The sequence below is a fragment of the Haliotis cracherodii genome, unplaced genomic scaffold, assembly GCF_022045235.1.
Source record: "Haliotis cracherodii isolate W230 unplaced genomic scaffold, xgHalCrac1.p SCAF_2, whole genome shotgun sequence".
NCBI lineage: Eukaryota > Metazoa > Mollusca > Gastropoda > Lepetellida > Haliotidae > Haliotis > Haliotis cracherodii.
The window spans coordinates 27,425,366-27,444,199 of record NW_027266275.1 but is presented as its reverse complement, the minus strand read 5'-3'; the positions used below and the strand labels follow the sequence as shown (position 1 = coordinate 27,444,199).

At 38.9% G+C, this 18,834-nt stretch overlaps 2 protein-coding genes across 5 annotated transcripts; one reads left to right on the top strand and one right to left on the bottom strand.

Annotated features, from left to right (window-relative positions):
• Positions 1–2,836: 2,836 nt before the first annotated feature.
• LOC139467913 (probable ATP-dependent RNA helicase DDX17) lies at positions 2,837–11,127 on the bottom strand. Of its 3 annotated transcripts, none has more exons than XM_071249498.1 (14): positions 11,038–11,127; positions 10,750–10,926; positions 9,561–9,807; positions 9,239–9,335; positions 8,795–8,928; positions 8,325–8,390; positions 7,979–8,120; positions 7,700–7,860; positions 7,321–7,493; positions 6,905–7,015; positions 6,492–6,553; positions 6,308–6,367; positions 4,271–4,507; positions 2,837–3,707 (listed from the first exon to the last, which is right to left on the bottom strand). In XM_071249498.1, the coding sequence occupies exons 2-14, from the start codon at positions 10,902–10,904 to the stop codon at positions 3,061–3,063; spliced, it is 2,292 nt and encodes a 763-aa protein (XP_071105599.1). In that variant the 5' UTR covers positions 10,905–10,926; positions 11,038–11,127; the 3' UTR covers positions 2,837–3,060. The 3 variants fall into 3 exon arrangements, with proteins under 3 accessions (XP_071105599.1, XP_071105600.1, XP_071105601.1); XM_071249499.1 differs by having other exon boundaries at positions 10,750–10,929; positions 11,038–11,109; XM_071249500.1 differs by having other exon boundaries at positions 3,621–3,707; positions 4,219–4,507.
• A 1,073-nt stretch (positions 11,128–12,200) lies between these two features.
• LOC139468909 (exosome complex component RRP46-like) lies at positions 12,201–16,457 on the top strand. Of its 2 annotated transcripts, none has more exons than XM_071251044.1 (2): positions 12,201–12,275; positions 15,805–16,457. In XM_071251044.1, the coding sequence occupies exon 2, from the start codon at positions 15,813–15,815 to the stop codon at positions 16,446–16,448; it is 636 nt and encodes a 211-aa protein (XP_071107145.1). In that variant the 5' UTR covers positions 12,201–12,275; positions 15,805–15,812; the 3' UTR covers positions 16,449–16,457. The 2 variants fall into 2 exon arrangements, with proteins under 2 accessions (XP_071107145.1, XP_071107144.1); XM_071251043.1 differs by lacking the exon at positions 12,201–12,275 and adding an exon at positions 12,433–12,571.
• Positions 16,458–18,834: the final 2,377 nt, after the last annotated feature.

Sequence of the window (18,834 nt, the reverse complement as noted above, 5' to 3'; positions counted from 1 at the left end):
TGCAGTCCTGTTTCATTTCGACTAATTTTGAGTTACTGCCCCTGTTTAACGGAGCTTCATGAAATCTACTCCTCCAGTTTCCAGAGAATATCACAATATCTAACTTTAACTAGTTTCCTTGTATAAGGCTTTTCTGGGTGAGCTACATCCTTATGGCATTAGCATTCAGACTGGATTAATCCCAACAAAATGTTCTGCACAATTTGTTTCAATTGCAGTGTAGATCACTGTTGTTATTTCATAAAATACAAAGAAAATATAAACTCGTTAAAAAAATTCATGTGGGGGATGTTGTGCTCCCGGAGCTCTTGTTTTGTTTTGGTTAATGCCTCACTCAGCAATATTCCAGCTATACAATGGTGGTCTGTAAATAATCAAAATCTGTACCAGACAATCCAGTCCAGTGGTTTCACATGAGCGTCAATCCACGCATTTGGGATCGATTACATGTATCAACCAAGTCAGTGAGCCTGAGCACCTGATCCCGTTTGTCGCCTTGTACAACAAGCATACAGGTAGTCGCCTTTTACGGGAAGCATGGGTTGCTGAAGACCTATTCTACCTCGGATCTTCACCTAAACATGTCATACAATCACAGGTTGGTTCAGTACACAAAGGGGAGACAATTTCAGTGACCTTGACCTTCAATAATCATAACAATTCAATGGTTCAGCTTGAGGATATGTACCAAATTTAATGTGTACTAAACTACTTAAGATTTCCAAAGAACTTTCCACCATAAAAACCAAGTCTTGGTGGAATATCATGCATCATGACCTTCAAACATATACAGAAATCAGCATTTCAGTGAAAACTGCAAAACATACATAAATTATCTTTACTGTGACCTTGACCGCATACATAAATCACAACTTTTACCGATCTACGCCCAATCCCAAGGATCAAGAGGATCTATTGTACTTAAGGCCTTGGGCCCATATACAAAACGAGTATAAAGAGATGATATCCATGAATACAGCACAGCTGTAGAGATGTGCTGCATACAATACAGATGTGGAGACAAGGTTACAAATTGGGTGTACACAATTATTTTACAAATTTCCAAAGACGTGTTAAGTTTCATTAAACAACCAGTAAATGCTTCCCAAGTGTTAAGCAGTCAAATCTTTTTCCAAAGCTGTGGCCTTGACAAAATGATCCTAGTTTGACAGTTTTATAGTTTAAATCTATAAAGCATCTTTAGAGAACGGCTTATTATTGACTAAACTTTCCTCATTAAAGAAACTTTCCAAAAATGCCTATTATACACTTTTGGCACCTTTGGTTAGTTGGAAAGCCAGACAGATATGGGAACTTATTTTTGAAGAATTAAACTCTTGGAAATCCATTTTTATAAAACCTTTCAAATTAACTAAAGATACAAAGCTTCCGTGGTTTCAGTTCAGGATAATTCATAGGATACTTACAACCAACTCTTTTCTATTTTATATCAAGAATGTGGACAGTGATCAATGTACTTTTGGCAGTGATGATAGAGAAACGATTGTCCATCTCTTGTCGGAGTGGGATATTGTACAGAATTTCTGGAAACAATTTATGAGCTGGATAAATGACAAATGTGGACAAATTCATAATCTAAATCTCTCAGCAGAATTTATTATTTTGGCTTTAAAGAAAATCTTACTGATAAAGTGTTTGATTTTATCATCCTGTTCACAGAATATTTTATCTACAGATGTAGAGATCAAAATATACCACTGAATATACAGTTTTTAAAGAATGAAATCAAACTTCTATACAAGATAGAGAAAAAATTGTTCTTTGTCCATAAACAGAAGTTTGAAATTTAACAAAGACTGGATGATGTACCACAACCTTTTTGAGTTTTAGGATATGTATTATATATTAATATATATGCTTGTGTACATGTGTATATCATGGTATGCCCATGTGTCACAGTCTTCATTTCCATATCATTCCACTGAAACCACCGATTTGAGATCTTTGAGAATATAATGTATATGTGTATGAGAGTGCTTGTGACTTCCCTGTGTGAGTGAGTATGGTTTAACGCCATTTTTAACAATATCACGGCAGGTGACATCAGAAATGGGCTTCACATCGTACCCAAGTCCGGAATCGAACCTGGGTCTTCAGTGTGACGAGCCAACGCTTTAATCACCAGGCTACCCGACCGTACAGTATAGTACTGTACGTTTACTATACTGACCATCAGTGCCTGCCAAGTCAAATGTAATTTCCTAACATGCTCAATCGATTTGCTATCATGCCACATAAGACATTAAGCATCGTACTTTTCGACCAAAAATGGAAAACTGTACAGCAAAATCATGGTTTTCATTGGTCTAACATATCCTTTTTCACATGAAAGTTTCGTAGATATTGATCCATGAACATGTTCGCAACTGTCCCTGACCCAAGGAGGAATGTGTCCCGTTTTCAAGCCAATATTTCATTGTTTAATCTTGGATGGATTGTTCTGGTAAAGTTTCTCAAAATGTGGGTTTTGTTCCAGGCAAAGGACACATTAGCATGGTAATGAATGTATACGCACTGAGAAAGATGGAGGTTGAAGTGAGACAAAATTGGAATTTTAACATCGTGTTGAGATAATTGTACTTGTATAATAATGTGCATGCGCGTGATTACTTTTTCTAGTCTGGACTAATGTCTATTTTATAATGCTAACCCACCCAAAGTATACTCGGCCCAAACATTGTTTTAGCTAAGTTCCATCTTTTAATATCTTTCGGAATGAAGCTGTAGGGGATCGAGTCCTACATGCAATGTGATTTCTATTTAGTGTACCTGAATGCTGCACCAGGTATAGTCAATACAAAGTAAAATATAAACATATGAATGTACATGTTTTTATTCATATTGGTTTCAAAGCACATCTTAACAATGTTGAAGTACAATAGAGAACACAAAAGACAATGAAATAAAATGAGTAAAATGAATGAACTAAAACAATGTATACTTTACATATGATTCATTGCCACCAGAGCATTGATTATCTTCAATTACTATAAATTAAAGAGTACAACAGTGGACCGAGAAAACCTCTTTGTACATCAACTAGTAGCCAGGTGGGGGAGGGGGAGGGGGTGCCACAGGGCCAGATGGGGGAGGTGGTGGTGCACCAGTGGAATGCTGCATCCACTGGCTATACATAAAGGCCATGTTCTGCAAATCCTGCATCTTCCCTGGTCCTCCCTGTTGTGGCTGTTGCTGTGACTGTGGAGGTTTAGGTGGTACTGCTGGTGTTGCAGCTGCTGCAGCACCAGCTCCACCATAACCATTCATTTGTGGCTGCCTCGGTTGTCCATATTGAGGCTGCTGCACTACAGACTGTGGTTTGGGCGCCATTCCCCCCCTTGAAGCCCCTTGGTTGAAATTGTTCTTTGGTGCCTGTCCAGTTTGGCTTTGACCTGAAAACCTGCTGTCAGTTCTTTGACTGAACCCACCCCTACTTGAACCACTTGAATATCCTCCTCCCCTGGACCCACTTGAACTATCGCGCGATGCCTGACCAAACCCACTTGAACTGCTACCACTCCCCATACTGCCACCCCCGTAACTTGATCCCCCATAACTTGAACCGCCATAACTTGAACCCCCACGTCCTCTGTTACCATCACGACTACCATAGCTATCATGATCTCTGTAGCTTCCACGGCTGTCACGACCACTCCTGTCATCTCTACCCTTCCACCTGCTTCGACCTGTAATAAGATAGTCCAGAATTTAAGAAGTTAAGAAGATAAGCTTCAATGCATATGAATGACAAATTACAGTTAAATTCTTTACCATAAATAATTTTATCAGATATGAACAGTTTTAATATGGTCAATAAAATTATATTGAGAGAAACTTAGTTCACAAATGAAAAAATAGAATAGAAAATACAAGAGCTAAATTTAAAAGATACAATATCTACATTAAGAACCAAACAAGACAAGACAACAAAGGTAACTGCATGCGAACAAATTTATCCAGGATAAGAGCATGACCACTCTGATCAGGGATTCATTTGGGTCGAACACAAGTCCCTCCACCAAACAGTGCCGTCCCACAATAAAACTGAAGTCTGGGGGTTGCAATAGCAACATTTTACGAGTGGTCATTTAAATTTCAAGATCAAAACTAAATTACTATGTAGATAATGTAGGCTCTTTTCAGGGCTTTGTTGAGGGCGCAACACTGATTCAAATGAAAACAAAATGTTCCTCATACCTCTAATAATAGTAGTCCCGCCGTTGTCTACTAAATCTGTTTCTGTACTGACCTTTGCCCATGCTCCCTCGGTTTGACTCGGCCAACTGAAGTAGTTTAGGGTTGATGTTCTGGTTGGCTTCCCGGAGCACGGAGACCAGGTCGTTCACCTGCTTGCTATTGCTAGGTGTGAAGAATGTGTAGGCAGTGCCAGTGTTGTTGCTGCGGCCTGTCCGGCCAATGCGATGCACATAGTCCTCAGAGCAGGCAGGGTAGTCAAAGTTTATCACAAATTTAATGTCTTCCACATCTGTTTTTGTCACAGCGTGTTTGTTAACACAGCCACAACAGGGAGAGAGAAAGTTAACACAAGGTTAGAGAGGGTTCAGGGATTTCTGGGGACAGTCTGCTTTATCTGGAAGGCAAGTCTGTGTTAGTTCACTGGGGCAGAAAATGTGCACAAACTCCCAAGCACCATTGAAAAGTAAATTGTGTACTAGGCACATTATCTTATCACACCATTCCTACTTCTGAAGCAATGAAGCCCTTGTATTCCAATGGCAGGAAGGTTAATGGTTTTAAGATCTGGGCTTGAACTTATATTAAACATGCACTTAACATTTATACTTGTTCAGATCATTCTTACAAATGATAATTTATCATTAAGTTTCATCTATTACAGTCATTCCATGATTATTAGGTAAGAAAGTCAAAACAGCAATTTTTGAAAGATTCAGTGTATGTGATTTCTAGAATAAGTGAAGCTACATGCTAGAACCAGGCCAAGGGGCGCAAGATTATCCCTTTATAAGCTGTCATGTATAAATGATGCTTGGGTGAAGCATATTCCCTATTCCCCAGGTTCAGGATCCTGTCAACTCAACAACACCTCAACATCACACCTTCTATACTCAATGCACACTCCCCTTTCCAATTCACTACTGTTTGCAGCTGGTGGCAATTGGGGCTATAGATATTACCCTAAGTCAAAGTGACGCACTTACCTTTTCAGTATTACCTACCTTCTCCTCTGCTGCAGAGTAGATAAACACTGCAACCCTAGGGTGCCCCAACACCATTCTATAACATGACTGCTCTAGTGATTCATTCATTCATTGTCCAGGGAGCATGCATCTTCTAGATTCGGTACTTTGCTGTACCACAGATAACGCACGCCATGACTCCACACAACGTCGGCTCCTCCAACCTCAATCTATCCACTGTGCCTGCACCAAGCACAGACACCGACTTAAGTGTCACCTCTGAACAGATACTAACAATCCATCCACGAGTTTCAGCAGCTATTACACCTCTCCAAACAAATTCTACCTTCTCAGATAAAACATATCCAGTCAAAGGCTTATACATTTTCCAGGCCATAGCTGATACAAGTGCAATATTCCCATAAGTTTGTTGAAGTTTTACAAATGTTTTGAGGATTGGAGCCAGTTGTTCATGTGTATGAGCAGTCAGTCTGTGCCGTGGTTCCATAGCAAAGTTCCCATTGTGATGTGATTTGACGAGTACCACAGAGCAGGTCCCGACATGACTCCATGATTGCAATCAGTGAGGGAGGAGAGACAGCTCGCAGAGTCGGCATATTTCCAGGTTGCACAATGCAGACATGTGGTGTGGCTACAACAACTGACTGCTTCTTGCTGACAGACATTTGTAAAGGCCAGAAACTAGTTTGTTTTCTCAAAATTTGGAATGAAAACAAATTAACTAAATACAGCAAGTGTAACCAGTTGAGCTCCACAACACCACTTCCAAGCCATACAGATTGTGCACTGCTACCATTTGTTCAAAAGTAGCTGCTAGCTACTACAACTACTAGTTCATGTATCCTTCCTCCTCTCCCTCTCTGCTCCTCAGTGTTAGTCATGCCGGTAGTGGCCAATACCTGCTCTGTCAACACAAACTATACAATTATTGAAAATGGGCATATGTGAAAGAAGCACATACTGTATCAATGGAATTCTATTTAAAGCAGAAGAAGATGCCAAAAGAATTGCAGATTTTTCTATATGATGGAAGAAAGCAGATTTAATTTCTAAAGTAGAAGGATGATCTGATTTAGTAACCATTTCTTTATGCAACATTAACATACCTAAGCCACGGGAGGCAACATCTGTGGCAATGAGAAGTGGTGTCTTTCCAGTTCTGAATTCTGCAATATTCAAAAGATATGAATTAATAACAGACTAATGAGCATGCACAAAACTTCAACCTCAATAAAAACAATGATAAATGTATTTCTCTGCATAGACATTGAAATGGTTAATTGAACTTACCGTTCAGAACCCAGTCTCTCTCTTGTTGAGATTTATCTCCATGGATTGCCATGACAGGCCAACTGAAAACAATTTTTGTTAATTAATTTGTATTCTTGACAAAGGATTGATGTTCAACACATTTTTCATATTGTTTCAAACATAACAGTACAATCACATACTACCATACAAGCAATGTTTTCAGCTACAAAAATACTGGGGCAGGGTTAGAAATTAGTAGGAATCTGCGAGTCTGAGACTAGGTAAACTAGTGACATTTCCTTGTGGACCAACACTTGAAAGGTTGATAGACTCTTACCAGATCGATTTGACAACTTGTGAAAATACAGCTACATTTTGAACCATGTGAGGTGAATGTTTTTAGACATTCTGATATTAGGTTTGCATTGTTTCAAAGCAAGTATCATGCTTACCCATCCCTCTTCATCCGTCGAGACAAGTCATCACATTTCCTCTTAGTCTCCATGAATATCAGTGTCTTGTTGTCTCGCTCCTGCATGATGCCTTCAAGGAGTTTCACAAGTCTGAAGTGAAAGTTGTCAATATTCTACAGGTATGCAGACAAGTTCAGTCTCTTCTTACCAACTGTTTAGAATCTATTATATCTTAGTACGCAAGTACGCAATTTAATCCTATTATAATATCTGGTAATAAAAAAATTGTTCATCGTTTATCTGGACTGGGTGTTTGCAATATATTTTATTAATAATATTCAAAATTTCATTCAATAATTTGAAAATGACCTTCGTTAAAGCGCTGATGATATATAACACTTATCAATTATTTGGACCCTGGAGATAGCGTTGTAGCACTTAAGTCTTAAACTTACTTATTCTCCTTCTCATACTCTTGGCACACATCAATTATCTGAAGGATGTTGTGATTAGCACTAAGCTGCAAAGCTCCTATATTAACTTGACAGTAGTCCTTGAGGAAGTCCTCTGCTAGTTTTCGCACTTCTTTGGGCCATGTGGCACTCCACATGAGTGTTTGTCTGTCTGGCTACAAAAACAAATCCATTTCATCAGCATCACAGACATGTCCAGAGAGCATTTGCTTTTTGGATGTTTACTATCAGTTTTCAGATTGTTATACAAAACTTATTAAGTGAGAAAATAGATCTTTTTACAAGCCTTAATTAATAAAACCGGCATGATATACATACACAGTTGTCATGAATCTGCATAAAGTAAGATGTGATTACTTACTCGAACTTGTTCAATGATTTTTCTGATCTGGGGCTCAAAACCCATGTCCAACATTCTGTCTGCTTCATCAAGAACCATGTATGTTGTTCGTCTGAGGTTAGTCTTTCCAGCTTCAAGGAAGTCAATCAATCTTCCAGGTGTTGCAATGCAGATTTCAGCTCCTGAAATAATATAAGGAAACCTTAATTTTATGTTATTGTATCCTAATGAATGTGAAAGGAGTTTTGCTAAATTTGCTTAACTCTTAAATACAAGCTTGCCCATGTATAGTTTAATTACCTCTTTCTAGATCTCTGATCTGTGGTCCCTTTGGAGCACCGCCATACACACAGCAGTTGCGAACCTTGGATGCATGGCCAAATTCAATGGCTACTTCTTGAACCTGCTGGGCTAACTCTCTTGTTGGAACCAGCACCAAACACTATAATAAAATACAATGACTTAAGTAACTTTAACATGTTCTAACTAGAAACATCAAGCTCAGGTTTCAATACAGTCAATAGCGATATGACTTAAGGTCAACTGTTGCAATAAATAAAAGTAGTCTGAACTGAAATTCAGCCCATGGTGCCTACACCTGCTGCTTTTGTCCAAAGTGTTTGATGCATAACAAAATAATACTTACAATTGGTCCATCTCCAGGTTCGAGGTAGGGTTGATTTGTTATGTGGATGATAGCTGGCAGGATAAACTGCAAATCAATTGATTGAACCAAACTTAGAGAAACTCAAGTTTCAAAAGTCAGCAGGAACACTGAATAGTGAAAATGATTCACAAAGGCATTAACCCTGTACTGATAAATTGCTTAGCTTCAAGTACATAGTTTCATGTGATCAAATGGTTGTCCTAACCCTGCCAATATTTTGTTATGCTGCGTAGTATTTTAATTTATTTATTTATAAGTGGTATTTAGAAATTGTATGATGAACTTGCTTGATAGTGGTTTTAGTATCTGCGCCAAATACTCATTCTTTGTAACAAAGAAGTATATCCATAAAACTATCTCCCATGTTCAGCATCTTAATTATCCTTGAGTTTTCATAGCCTTTCCCTTAAGTGTTCAACTAAAGAAATATATGTTATGTGTGAGCATACCCCAAGAGTCTTGCCTGATCCTGTCTGTGCAATTCCAACACAGTCTCTGCCTGAAAGTGCAACAGGCCAACCCATACTCTGAATTGGTGTTGGTTTTTGCCAGTTGTTTCTTCTGATTTGATGCATAACATAGTCTGTAAAAAAAATACCAATAAGATTTCATGTACAGCACCACAATAAGGCATTTACTATCTTCATGAAAATTAGAACAAGTATCATCAAAATCATACAAAATATTGTATTGATCACAAAAACAAAAATTCCAAATCATCAAAAAGCAACCAGCTTCCTCAACCTATCTAAATAGGTACTTCCAACAAGAAATATCTAAATGGTGTTCTTTTTACTTCATGTCAATTAAAACAATTTCATCTTTTCCCAAAACAATTAAGATCCCATGATAGCAAAAGATGGATTTAAAATCAATATCTCGCTAAAACCAACCTGGAATGTTTGCCTCATCAAAGGCAAGGATTGCCTTTGGTACATCTCGTCCCCTAATAGTAATCTGGTTCTCATTGTAGAATGCCTGAATTTCTTCCTAGAAATAGAAAAGAGCAAACACTGAAATCATTTATATCACATCATGGTTAGAAATTAACACTAGCCCATTAGCCCAGGGCTAGCACTAATTTCCCTGCTGTTTGACATTACAAGGTCAATTTATCTTTACCTGGGCAAGTAAATCTTTTTAGTTAAGTCCCAAACCTTCACATGCAAATTATTTTGATTTGTTATAAAAACTAATATATAACTAAATACTCACGGGTGATCGATTCACTACATTTGGATGTTCCCTGTAGAAATTCTTTTCAATCTTGGGAAGCCTCTCCATATCCCATCTGGGTTTCCTCAGTCTTTCTCCAGGTTGTATGCCCTTGAGAGATGGCCTGCCACCACCTCGACCCATACCCCCACCAGATCCATATCTGTCAAATCCTCCTCCACCTCGACCACCATCTCTCCCTCCAAAACGAGATCCTCCACCTCGACCACCATCTCTCCCACCGAACCTAAGACAAGTTAAATAATTGTTTTGACTTTTCTAGGGAGAACAATTCATAAAAACTTAAAATATGTTTGCAAATGAAAGTTGGTACTTTTTCCTGAGCATCTAGACCTGGAACATATTCACTGATAATTATCTACATTTGGCATCTTCTCAGACTTTACTGAGGTTATAAAGTGTCCCAACAAACTTGTGATCAACTATTTCCAAAACTGAGTCTAAGTTCTATCAGTTAAGACAATTTTCCAAAGATGTTTGACATAGCATGTTAATCCTTTGTTACTTCATAGATGATCTGAAACCGGACAGGTTTATTTGATCAAATTTGTTTCCTTGAGGATTTGCATTTCACCCGATCCTTGGCTTCTGCTAAAGAGAAATAAAGGATAATGAAATGCCTCCACACTAAAAGGTTGTACATTTTAGCCTTAGATTTCTGAACATGCTGAAGGGCACTGGACCATTTCGGTCCATGTCCTGATAAGTTATCAGAACATAACCTGATAAGAATTCGCATGTATATTATCGTTCGTAATTAGTCATGTCGTTTATAAGTGCGCGTCATATTTTTGTAATCGACAAATTGTGCGAACAGAAAACGAAACAGTTTACACTTTTGATACTCCTTCGAGGTGGACAGGGAAGCCATTTCGAAACAACGCCATATTGGATCGATATTTCTCGAATCTGTGCCTTCACGCAAATTGAAATTGTAACTAAGAATGTCCATTGTAAAGAAATAAAAAATAGAATTACGAGGGAGACGTTTAAAAAACACGTGATTCTTGAATTTATCAATTCCATGAGAACCAGGCCTTAATCTATCACAGCGTAGCTGACAAAGCAAATTTTCAAGGACCCATCCCAGTTAGATTTAGACCTATTCTTATTGCTGTTCATTTAAGGTACAAATTTATGATCTATGTAAAATACAAATGAAACTCACCCTTTTCTGTCTGATCTACCCGATGAGTCGAACATTCTATCTCTGTATGACATGCCCGTTGAAACACTGCGACCTACTAGTGGTGGGGCTGCTTTTCTTAATGATTGCGCTCTGACAAGATGGCGAAGTAGTGAGCCGGTCAACACTGACGTCATTAAGGTATTCTTGCGCGCTCGTCTGCTAACAATGAAACGTTAATTGCAATGGGTGGATAAACAGAACATAATCAGCAAGATGAAAACAATGGGCAATTAGTACACGACATTACTAATTAATTCCGAAGTGTACCTTGATTCTGTGACACGCAATGACACACAAAATATCAGACATGCATCTCTAGATCTATCCACACGTGCTCACCAGTCTCAATGACAACAGTTTATCACAAAAGCAAACTCGGTAAGGCAAGGAAAAATAGCTTGCGTTCCCCGATGAAATGTTGTGACATGTGAAAGGATCATGTTTTGAAAAAATAAAAATAAAAATAAATGAAGTTTCTATCTAATGTCTAAATCATGTCGTTCTCTTCTCACTTAAATATAACTGAAATGAGAGAGACACTGAGTATCGTCAGAAGCCATAGTCCCAAAAAGACACAATGTGCGCTTTGAGAGTGCATTTCAGGGTATTTGTATGCATGATATACACTTATATAAGCAGCACAATCATTATGTCATAAATATACAACATAATATAATAAAATGTCACAGTATAGGAGAAGGTTTCACTGCTGCCTAATACATTTAATTGGCAATGCAACAACATCTTAAAATGAGGGATCAGTGTTAATTAACCATATATCGGAATCGTGAATATGGTTAAATAAATTTCACGTACTTTCTACACTGTGAATAGATACATAATTAGGTTATTAAAGTCGATAGGAAAATAGGAGGTTTCAAACATGATATATTTTATATAAAACTATCCCTACTACATTTCCCAAAACTGTTATTTTGCGTTCGAATATCAAGTTCTTAGCCAGTATTTAGATTTCATCACTTAATCGATTGTAGGTTAACATTCAAATAATAGATTTGAGGTTAATTATTTTACATATACTCTGTATGCAATCCATTTTGAACTTGTTGTAAACACCAATACCAGTCTTGAAAGACGTTTGATCCCTGTTTGATAACACTGCTGAGTTACAGTTATGTGTCACCACTAGTTTCGATACTAATACACACTGCTATTTACGGTAACTCGACCACTCCCTTCAAGTTATTGAATTTCTTTTGGACGTATCAAGCATCAGCATTATTTTAATTCTCAGAGTTTTTTAATTATAAAATTACTAATATGTACACATACGAATTTTTCGAACTGATATCACGCCAAAATAATACATAATACGAGAAAGTTAAGTGTAATAGTTTTAACTAAATAGAACGCAATTAGATATATATATTTCGTTTTAATCTAGATACCACTTTTCGTCCTTCCCTTAGGCCTCCTGTCACGTGTTTGATACGACTGAGTGAACATGTGCGTCCGCAGGGAAAGAAAATAACACCACATAAATGGTAAAATGTTCTATGTCACATGAAAAGTAGACCGACTCTATGAAAAAGTTATGCAATTACGGATTTAAAAACATTTTTTACACTATAATATACACAGGAATAGATGAAATGTGATATTTACGCAATGATCAATCACGTGGCCGAGGAATGTCTACGAACTCCCTACACAGTATTTCCTGTGTGTATAGAAGGAATTGTAAAAGGACTCGGTAGTGAAGAAGCACTGCTCTAAGTTTACAACAGAGAAGCATGGTTTGAATCAACACTCGTCATTTGGTGGAAGTCATTACGAGAAAGTATGCTGGAAACTTTATACAGATTAATGTAAACGAAAGTTCCCCAGATAAAATGAGCTAAATTAGGGAATTTCAGGATATCAATTAATCGCACAACGCCCATTTGCTCGACAGGGAAAACCATTTAGTTTTCATTCTCTTCGAATTTACCGTATAAAATAGTGGATGGAAGAGTTGAAGGGATTCCAAAATATACTATGTAATGTGTGTTCTGCTGTTGTGGTATGTTAGGTTAAATGTGAATAAAAGATTTTGACGTGATGTTTATCAGGATGACAAACATTCACCTTCCTTCACTTTGTTGAAAGTGGAACAATGACAGAGTCACAACAGTCGGCTACACCTTTATTGCCAGTTATTTACATTCATTAATAAGAGATCAATCGAAAGAAAAGAGACCTCTTTGTGTGTAAAAAACGAAGTTGGTGGCATAGAATAATCCCAAGGGCAAATGCATAATCTCTTTTAATAGCTATATGTTGTCACTCACTCCTTCCATTGTACGTTTCTGTAATTAGGCCTAGTTGCATGAGGAATTTAATTGCATAGCCCTAAGTACAAGGTACAGCAAAGGCAGTGGTAGGTGCTGTGTTGTTTCAAGGACAGTCTTGATGTCTAGTTATAATGTCTTGATGGGTGATCCTAATCCTCTCAATGTTGTATAGCCTTTCTGGCATCTTCCGAGAGATAATTAGTCAGTATTTGAAAAGAAGCATGAAAGTCAAGAGGTCCTTGTCATAACCTTACTGTTAAAACTGGAAAGAATAGGGGACCTTAGATTCAAAATCCCCTCTAAATATGAACTTGAATGTAATTTAAGTATGTTAAATATAGATTGTTTTACATGGATATGTAATGTTTTGTAATTAGTCCAAAGGCCCTCCTATAATGAACTTTCTTTTCCTGGTTGCTTCAAACATATGGATAGATAGTAATATTCAGCTTAAAATAGCTTATTTAATCTCCAAACTTAACTTAAATGAATACATTAATCACCACTTACAAACTAATAATGTGAATTAGAGGTTTATGGACATGCACCCCTTCATTGTAAAATGAATGAACACAATGCGTTTGAGTAACAAGGAGTAAGAATCTACCCCAAATGCACCCATTTACAACAAACTTCCACCCATAAACCTGTCATTACTGCATATTCTATTTCATTTTGGATGGGGACATTTATATCGTTCCATGATACACAAGACTGATTCTCATATGGCAAGTGTGTGTATATTAAATGCAGAGCTCCAGATAAGCTTTTGGTGTTGTGGGTATTTTACCCATGCATTTAAAAATCATTGGGTATCAGTAATTCTATCTGGGTATTCTAATTGCTGTTACCCACTAGTTTTTACACATGTGGGTATTTAAGTTAAATATTTAAAAACACTATTCATCTAGGCCCTGCAAACTGGTTTCGTGTGGGTTCGAGAGCTTTATAGGATTAAAAAATACCACGATACTTCCACAAGAAAGTGTAATGGCAAATGATCATGATGTAACTGTCATCGTGGAGTTTGGCAAGGTTGATGGAATGCCCGTTTATAATTTCAAAATAAGTTGCTCATTTGCTAATCGAATACGCAGGGTTACTTCACAATATTTTGATTATACGCACAAGTTTTATTTTTGTAGCGTATCTGTAATGTTCGTTGCGTATTTGATACGCTTGGATTTTATTTTTCTGCGTATTTCTGCATTATGATGCGTATTTTACGCAGATACGCAGCTTATCTGGAGCTCTTTAAATGAGAATGACAAATTTCATTATCCCTATTAAAAATTGAGTGGTATTTATCACTTCCTTTTGCTAACAAACAACAAGTTAGTAGTTGTTGCCTCTCATTTGTAGCCCATCTCATAATGAAAGGTGAGATATGTGACTGGTATGGTTTTATATGTGTAAACACGTTCACACGAAAGGTCGACCTTAACAGATCAGTCCAACTAAATCATTATTAGAAATAGTGATAAGTAGAATGAAACAAGTTTGAATCCTGGTTCACCCTGATTGTGTTTATAGGTTGGTCTGCTTCATTCGCATGGGGGACACAGGTGGCCCAGTCATTTTAGGCGCCGCAAACTTGCTGTGCAGAGTTTCGTCCCTTTGGCACGCCAGAAACCTATGATTGTGGGTTTGAATCCCGGTTCGCCCCGATTATGTTTCTAGGTTTGCCAGCACCATACCCGTGCTTGGGGGTTTCGCCGAAGTGGTAAAAGTCTCAGACCTGCATTACTTCGGGCTTTCTTCCCTCTTTAAGCTGACATGCCGCGATATAACTGGAATAGTGTTAAAAGCAGCGTTATTCCCAACTCACTCATTCGCATGCTTGTGTGTTTCACCAAAGGGTAAATGTTTAAGACTTGCACTTTTCCCACTTCAAACTGACACACATTGATATTTCTAAATACTGTTCAAAGCAGTGTTGAACCAAACTCACACTCTATAATTAAACAATCAAAGAGAAAATAGATAATACAGTTTAATTTGTCAGTCTCAGATCTCTGGGATATTTCCTGGTATCAAGACAACTGACCTTCCTTTAATAATAAGCCTGATACCGTACTACATTAGCATAATTCATGCAGGGCTTGATCTGGTATCTGGTATGCGGAAAAACAAACATCCGTCCGTCCGTATTCATTTCCTTTTCCGGTGCAGAATTGGAAAACCATACAGTGTATTTGATCGAAACATGGCAAAGCTATCAGGCACATACTGAAGTGGTGCCTTTTGATATTTTGGGATTTTTCTAATTTTTATTTTTAAATTTTTGTTATGGAATGAAGTTGGACATAGACACAATTGGGATGGGGTTCGTTTCTGGGGCAGAATTCGAAAACCATTCAGTGTATTTGATCGAAACTTGGCAAAGCTATCCAGCACATACTGAAGAGGTGCCTTTTGATATTATTTTTTTTACGAATTTTTATTTTTTACAATTTTTATGGAAATAAGTTGGACCTAGACTCCATTGGGGAACGGGTTCGTTTCCGGGGCAGAATTTGAAAACCTTTTAGTTAGTAAACAATGTATGCTTCTTAAAGAACATTCAACTGTTGACTCATTACATCCAGAATTGCACATTTACTAGTGGTTACTTTACAGACAGCTGCCGGGGGGATATGTCATCTTTCTGATGACTCTTGTTTAATTTTGATTAGATGCCACATATACCATGATTTGTGTGTTTGAGAGAATATTGTGAACGAAAACTGTTTGTTTGCAGGTACAATCATGACTGACCTCCGGCCAATGACCAGTGACCTTGGAGTACTGACTCGACCTGATGGAACAGTGACCTTCACCCAAGGTGACACAGGAATCCTGGCAGCAGTATATGGACCAGGAGAAGTGAAAATTGCTCGTGAAATACTGGACCGAGCCACAGTGGAAGTCATCTACAAACCCAAATCAGGGCTGCCCGGATGTTCTGAGAGGTTGCATGAACGATACATTCGCAATACAGTAGAGACGGCCATATTGGCTTCCCTTCACCCCAGGTCCTGCATATCAGTGACTGTACAAGAGCTGCAGGACTCAGGCTCCCTGCTCGCATGCTCCGTGAATGCAGCTTGTTTGGCGTTACTAGATGCCTGTGTGAACATGAAGTACCTGATAGCGGGAGTGTATGTGATTATAGACAGAGAGGGCAACACAGTACTTGACCCGGACCTCAAACAGGAGGGGGAGAAGGTGGCTGGTGTGACGTTTGTGTTGGAGAACCAGACCTACAGTGTTGTCACCATGTCCAGTCGCGGAAGTCTCACCACGGAACAGTTCCATAGGTGTCTTCTACATGCCCAAGCGGCTGCCAAACAGATTTTCTCCTTCTACAGGATTGCAGTTGAAAAGAAAATGTCAAAACCATGATTGCTTTTAATAAAATGATTTTTGTAAAAGTTATTTTTAATTATTTCATACTTTCTTTTTGTGGTGTTGTGACGGCATATCGCCCCCTCAATGTTTAGGAAGGCTCTTACCTCCTGATGAAAGGCGACTATGCTTGTCATAAAAACCGACTAACGGGATCGGGTGGTCAGACTCGCTGACTTGGTTGATGCATGTCATGGATCCATCATCCCAATTCCATGGATCGATGTTCATGATATCAATCACTGGACTGTCTGGTCCAGACTTGATTATTAACAGACCGCTGTCATATAGCTGGAATACTGCTGAGTGCGGTGCTAAACAACAAAAAAAACTTACCTCATGATGGTGGGCACAAGGATCTGCTACGGGACCTCCTCCTGGAACACCATCAGCTGCAGCTGGAACGGCTTCTGCAGCAACAACACAGCATGTACTTCACATCATATTCTTTCAGCAAATCCACCCGTGAAGATCTGGGTCAGAATAGGTCTTCAGGATATTGCTGAGTGCGGCCTTAAGCAATGTTGGGAAATGTTAGTTCAGTAGTGGATGTGCAAATTGGCACTGTCTGGTCTGATGTCCTTTGGAATCCTAGAATTGCTGAAGAGGGGAGAAAGTTGTTCATCTTTGCTGCAAATGATGCAGAGACATTTGTTTGCAATGTGGTCTCTTCCAATCTGTTTGCAATGTGGCCTCTACCAATCTGTTTGCAATGTGGCCTCTACCAATCCCTGTTTGCAATGTGGCCTCTACCAATCCCTGTTTGCAATGTGGCCTCTACCAATCTATGTTTGCAATGTGGCCTCTACCAATCTGTTTGCAATGTGGCCTCTACCAATCTATGTTTGCAATGTGGCCTCTACCAATCCCTGTTTGCAATGTGGCCTCTACCAATCTATGTTTGCAATGTGGCCTCTACCAATCTGTTTGCAATGTGGCCTCTACCAATCCCTGTTTGCAATGTGACCTCTACCAATCTCTATGTTGCAATATGGCCTCTACTAATCTGTTTGCAGTGTGACCTCTACCAATATCTGTTTGCAGTGTGGCCCCTAACAATCTCGATGTTGCAATGTGGCCTCTACCTTTCTCTGTTTGCAATGTGTTCTCTACCAATCACTGTTTTCAATGTGGCCTCTACCAATCTGTTTGGAATGTGGCCTCTACCAATCTCTGTAATGTGGCCTTTACTAATCTCTGTAATGTGGCCTCTACCAATCTGTTTGCAATGTGACCTCTACCAATCTCTGTTTTCAATGTCATCTCTACCAATCTCAAGACCGCCTCCGTGGTCTAGTGGTAGAGCGTCCGCCTGGGGAGCGGAAGATCAGGGGTTTGATGCCCGTCTGTGTCATACAAAACGGCGTTAAATGTGGTACTTGTTGTTACCCTGCCTGGTGCCCGGCACGAAGGGGCTAAAACAAGGACTGGTAGTCTCTACCAATCCAATCTCTAGGTTTGCAATCTCGCCTCCACCAATCACTATGTATGTCTCTACAAATCAAAATGTTTAAAGTGTCGTCTCCAGAAATATCTACGAAGAGTTGTCGCACCAATCTCAATGTCATTAAAATCAGACTATAATAGTTCTCGCTTCTGATAAGAGATCTCATTACTAGTCACATCTTAATGACCTTACGCAAACTTTGAGCGACCAATGAAATCACGAACAAAGAAGTCGAAATTAGCCAATCACTAGTTTCAAACTGCCGACTTCCATTCCCTGTTTTCACGTTTTGAATTTTTTTGACAAAGCTCTCGCTTCAAAATTTGAAAACTGAACAAAAGAGCATTGTGGCATGTCAAGAGGCCGAGATTGGCAGTATTTCCCAGGTCTATGCAACATCTCTTCGGTTTAGATGTTTATCCAATTGAAGTGAGAGATAGGCGATGATTACCCCTTGTTAACGTTTTGGAGGTTGCATGTTTAGAAAACACATTCCGACTGTCACCTTCATGATCTGGCAAGCGAGGCTCTGATTGGTCGGATGAAAGGTCGTTCTAATGTGATCCGTTATGAGATGTCCTCAGATCTTTGTTTGGCAGGAGCAGATCTGATTGTAATGAGATTAATTGCACCAATCTCCACCTGCCAGGAATTTATATTTGTGTGTGCACAAGTAACATCCTAAAAGATGACGAGTGAGTGAGTTGTGTTTACGTCAGCTTAATGTGGGAGGAAAGCCCGATGTGATGCAGGTTTCAGACGTTTACCACTTCGATGAAACCCACGAGCATGGGTATGGTGCCCAGTCGTCTAAGGCGCCGCAATTGGCTGTTCAGAGTTGCATCCCTTGGGCACACCAGAAACCAAGGATATTGGGTCGAATCCCGGTTCGCCCCGATTATATTTCCAGGTTTGTCAGCCCCATACCTGTGCCCC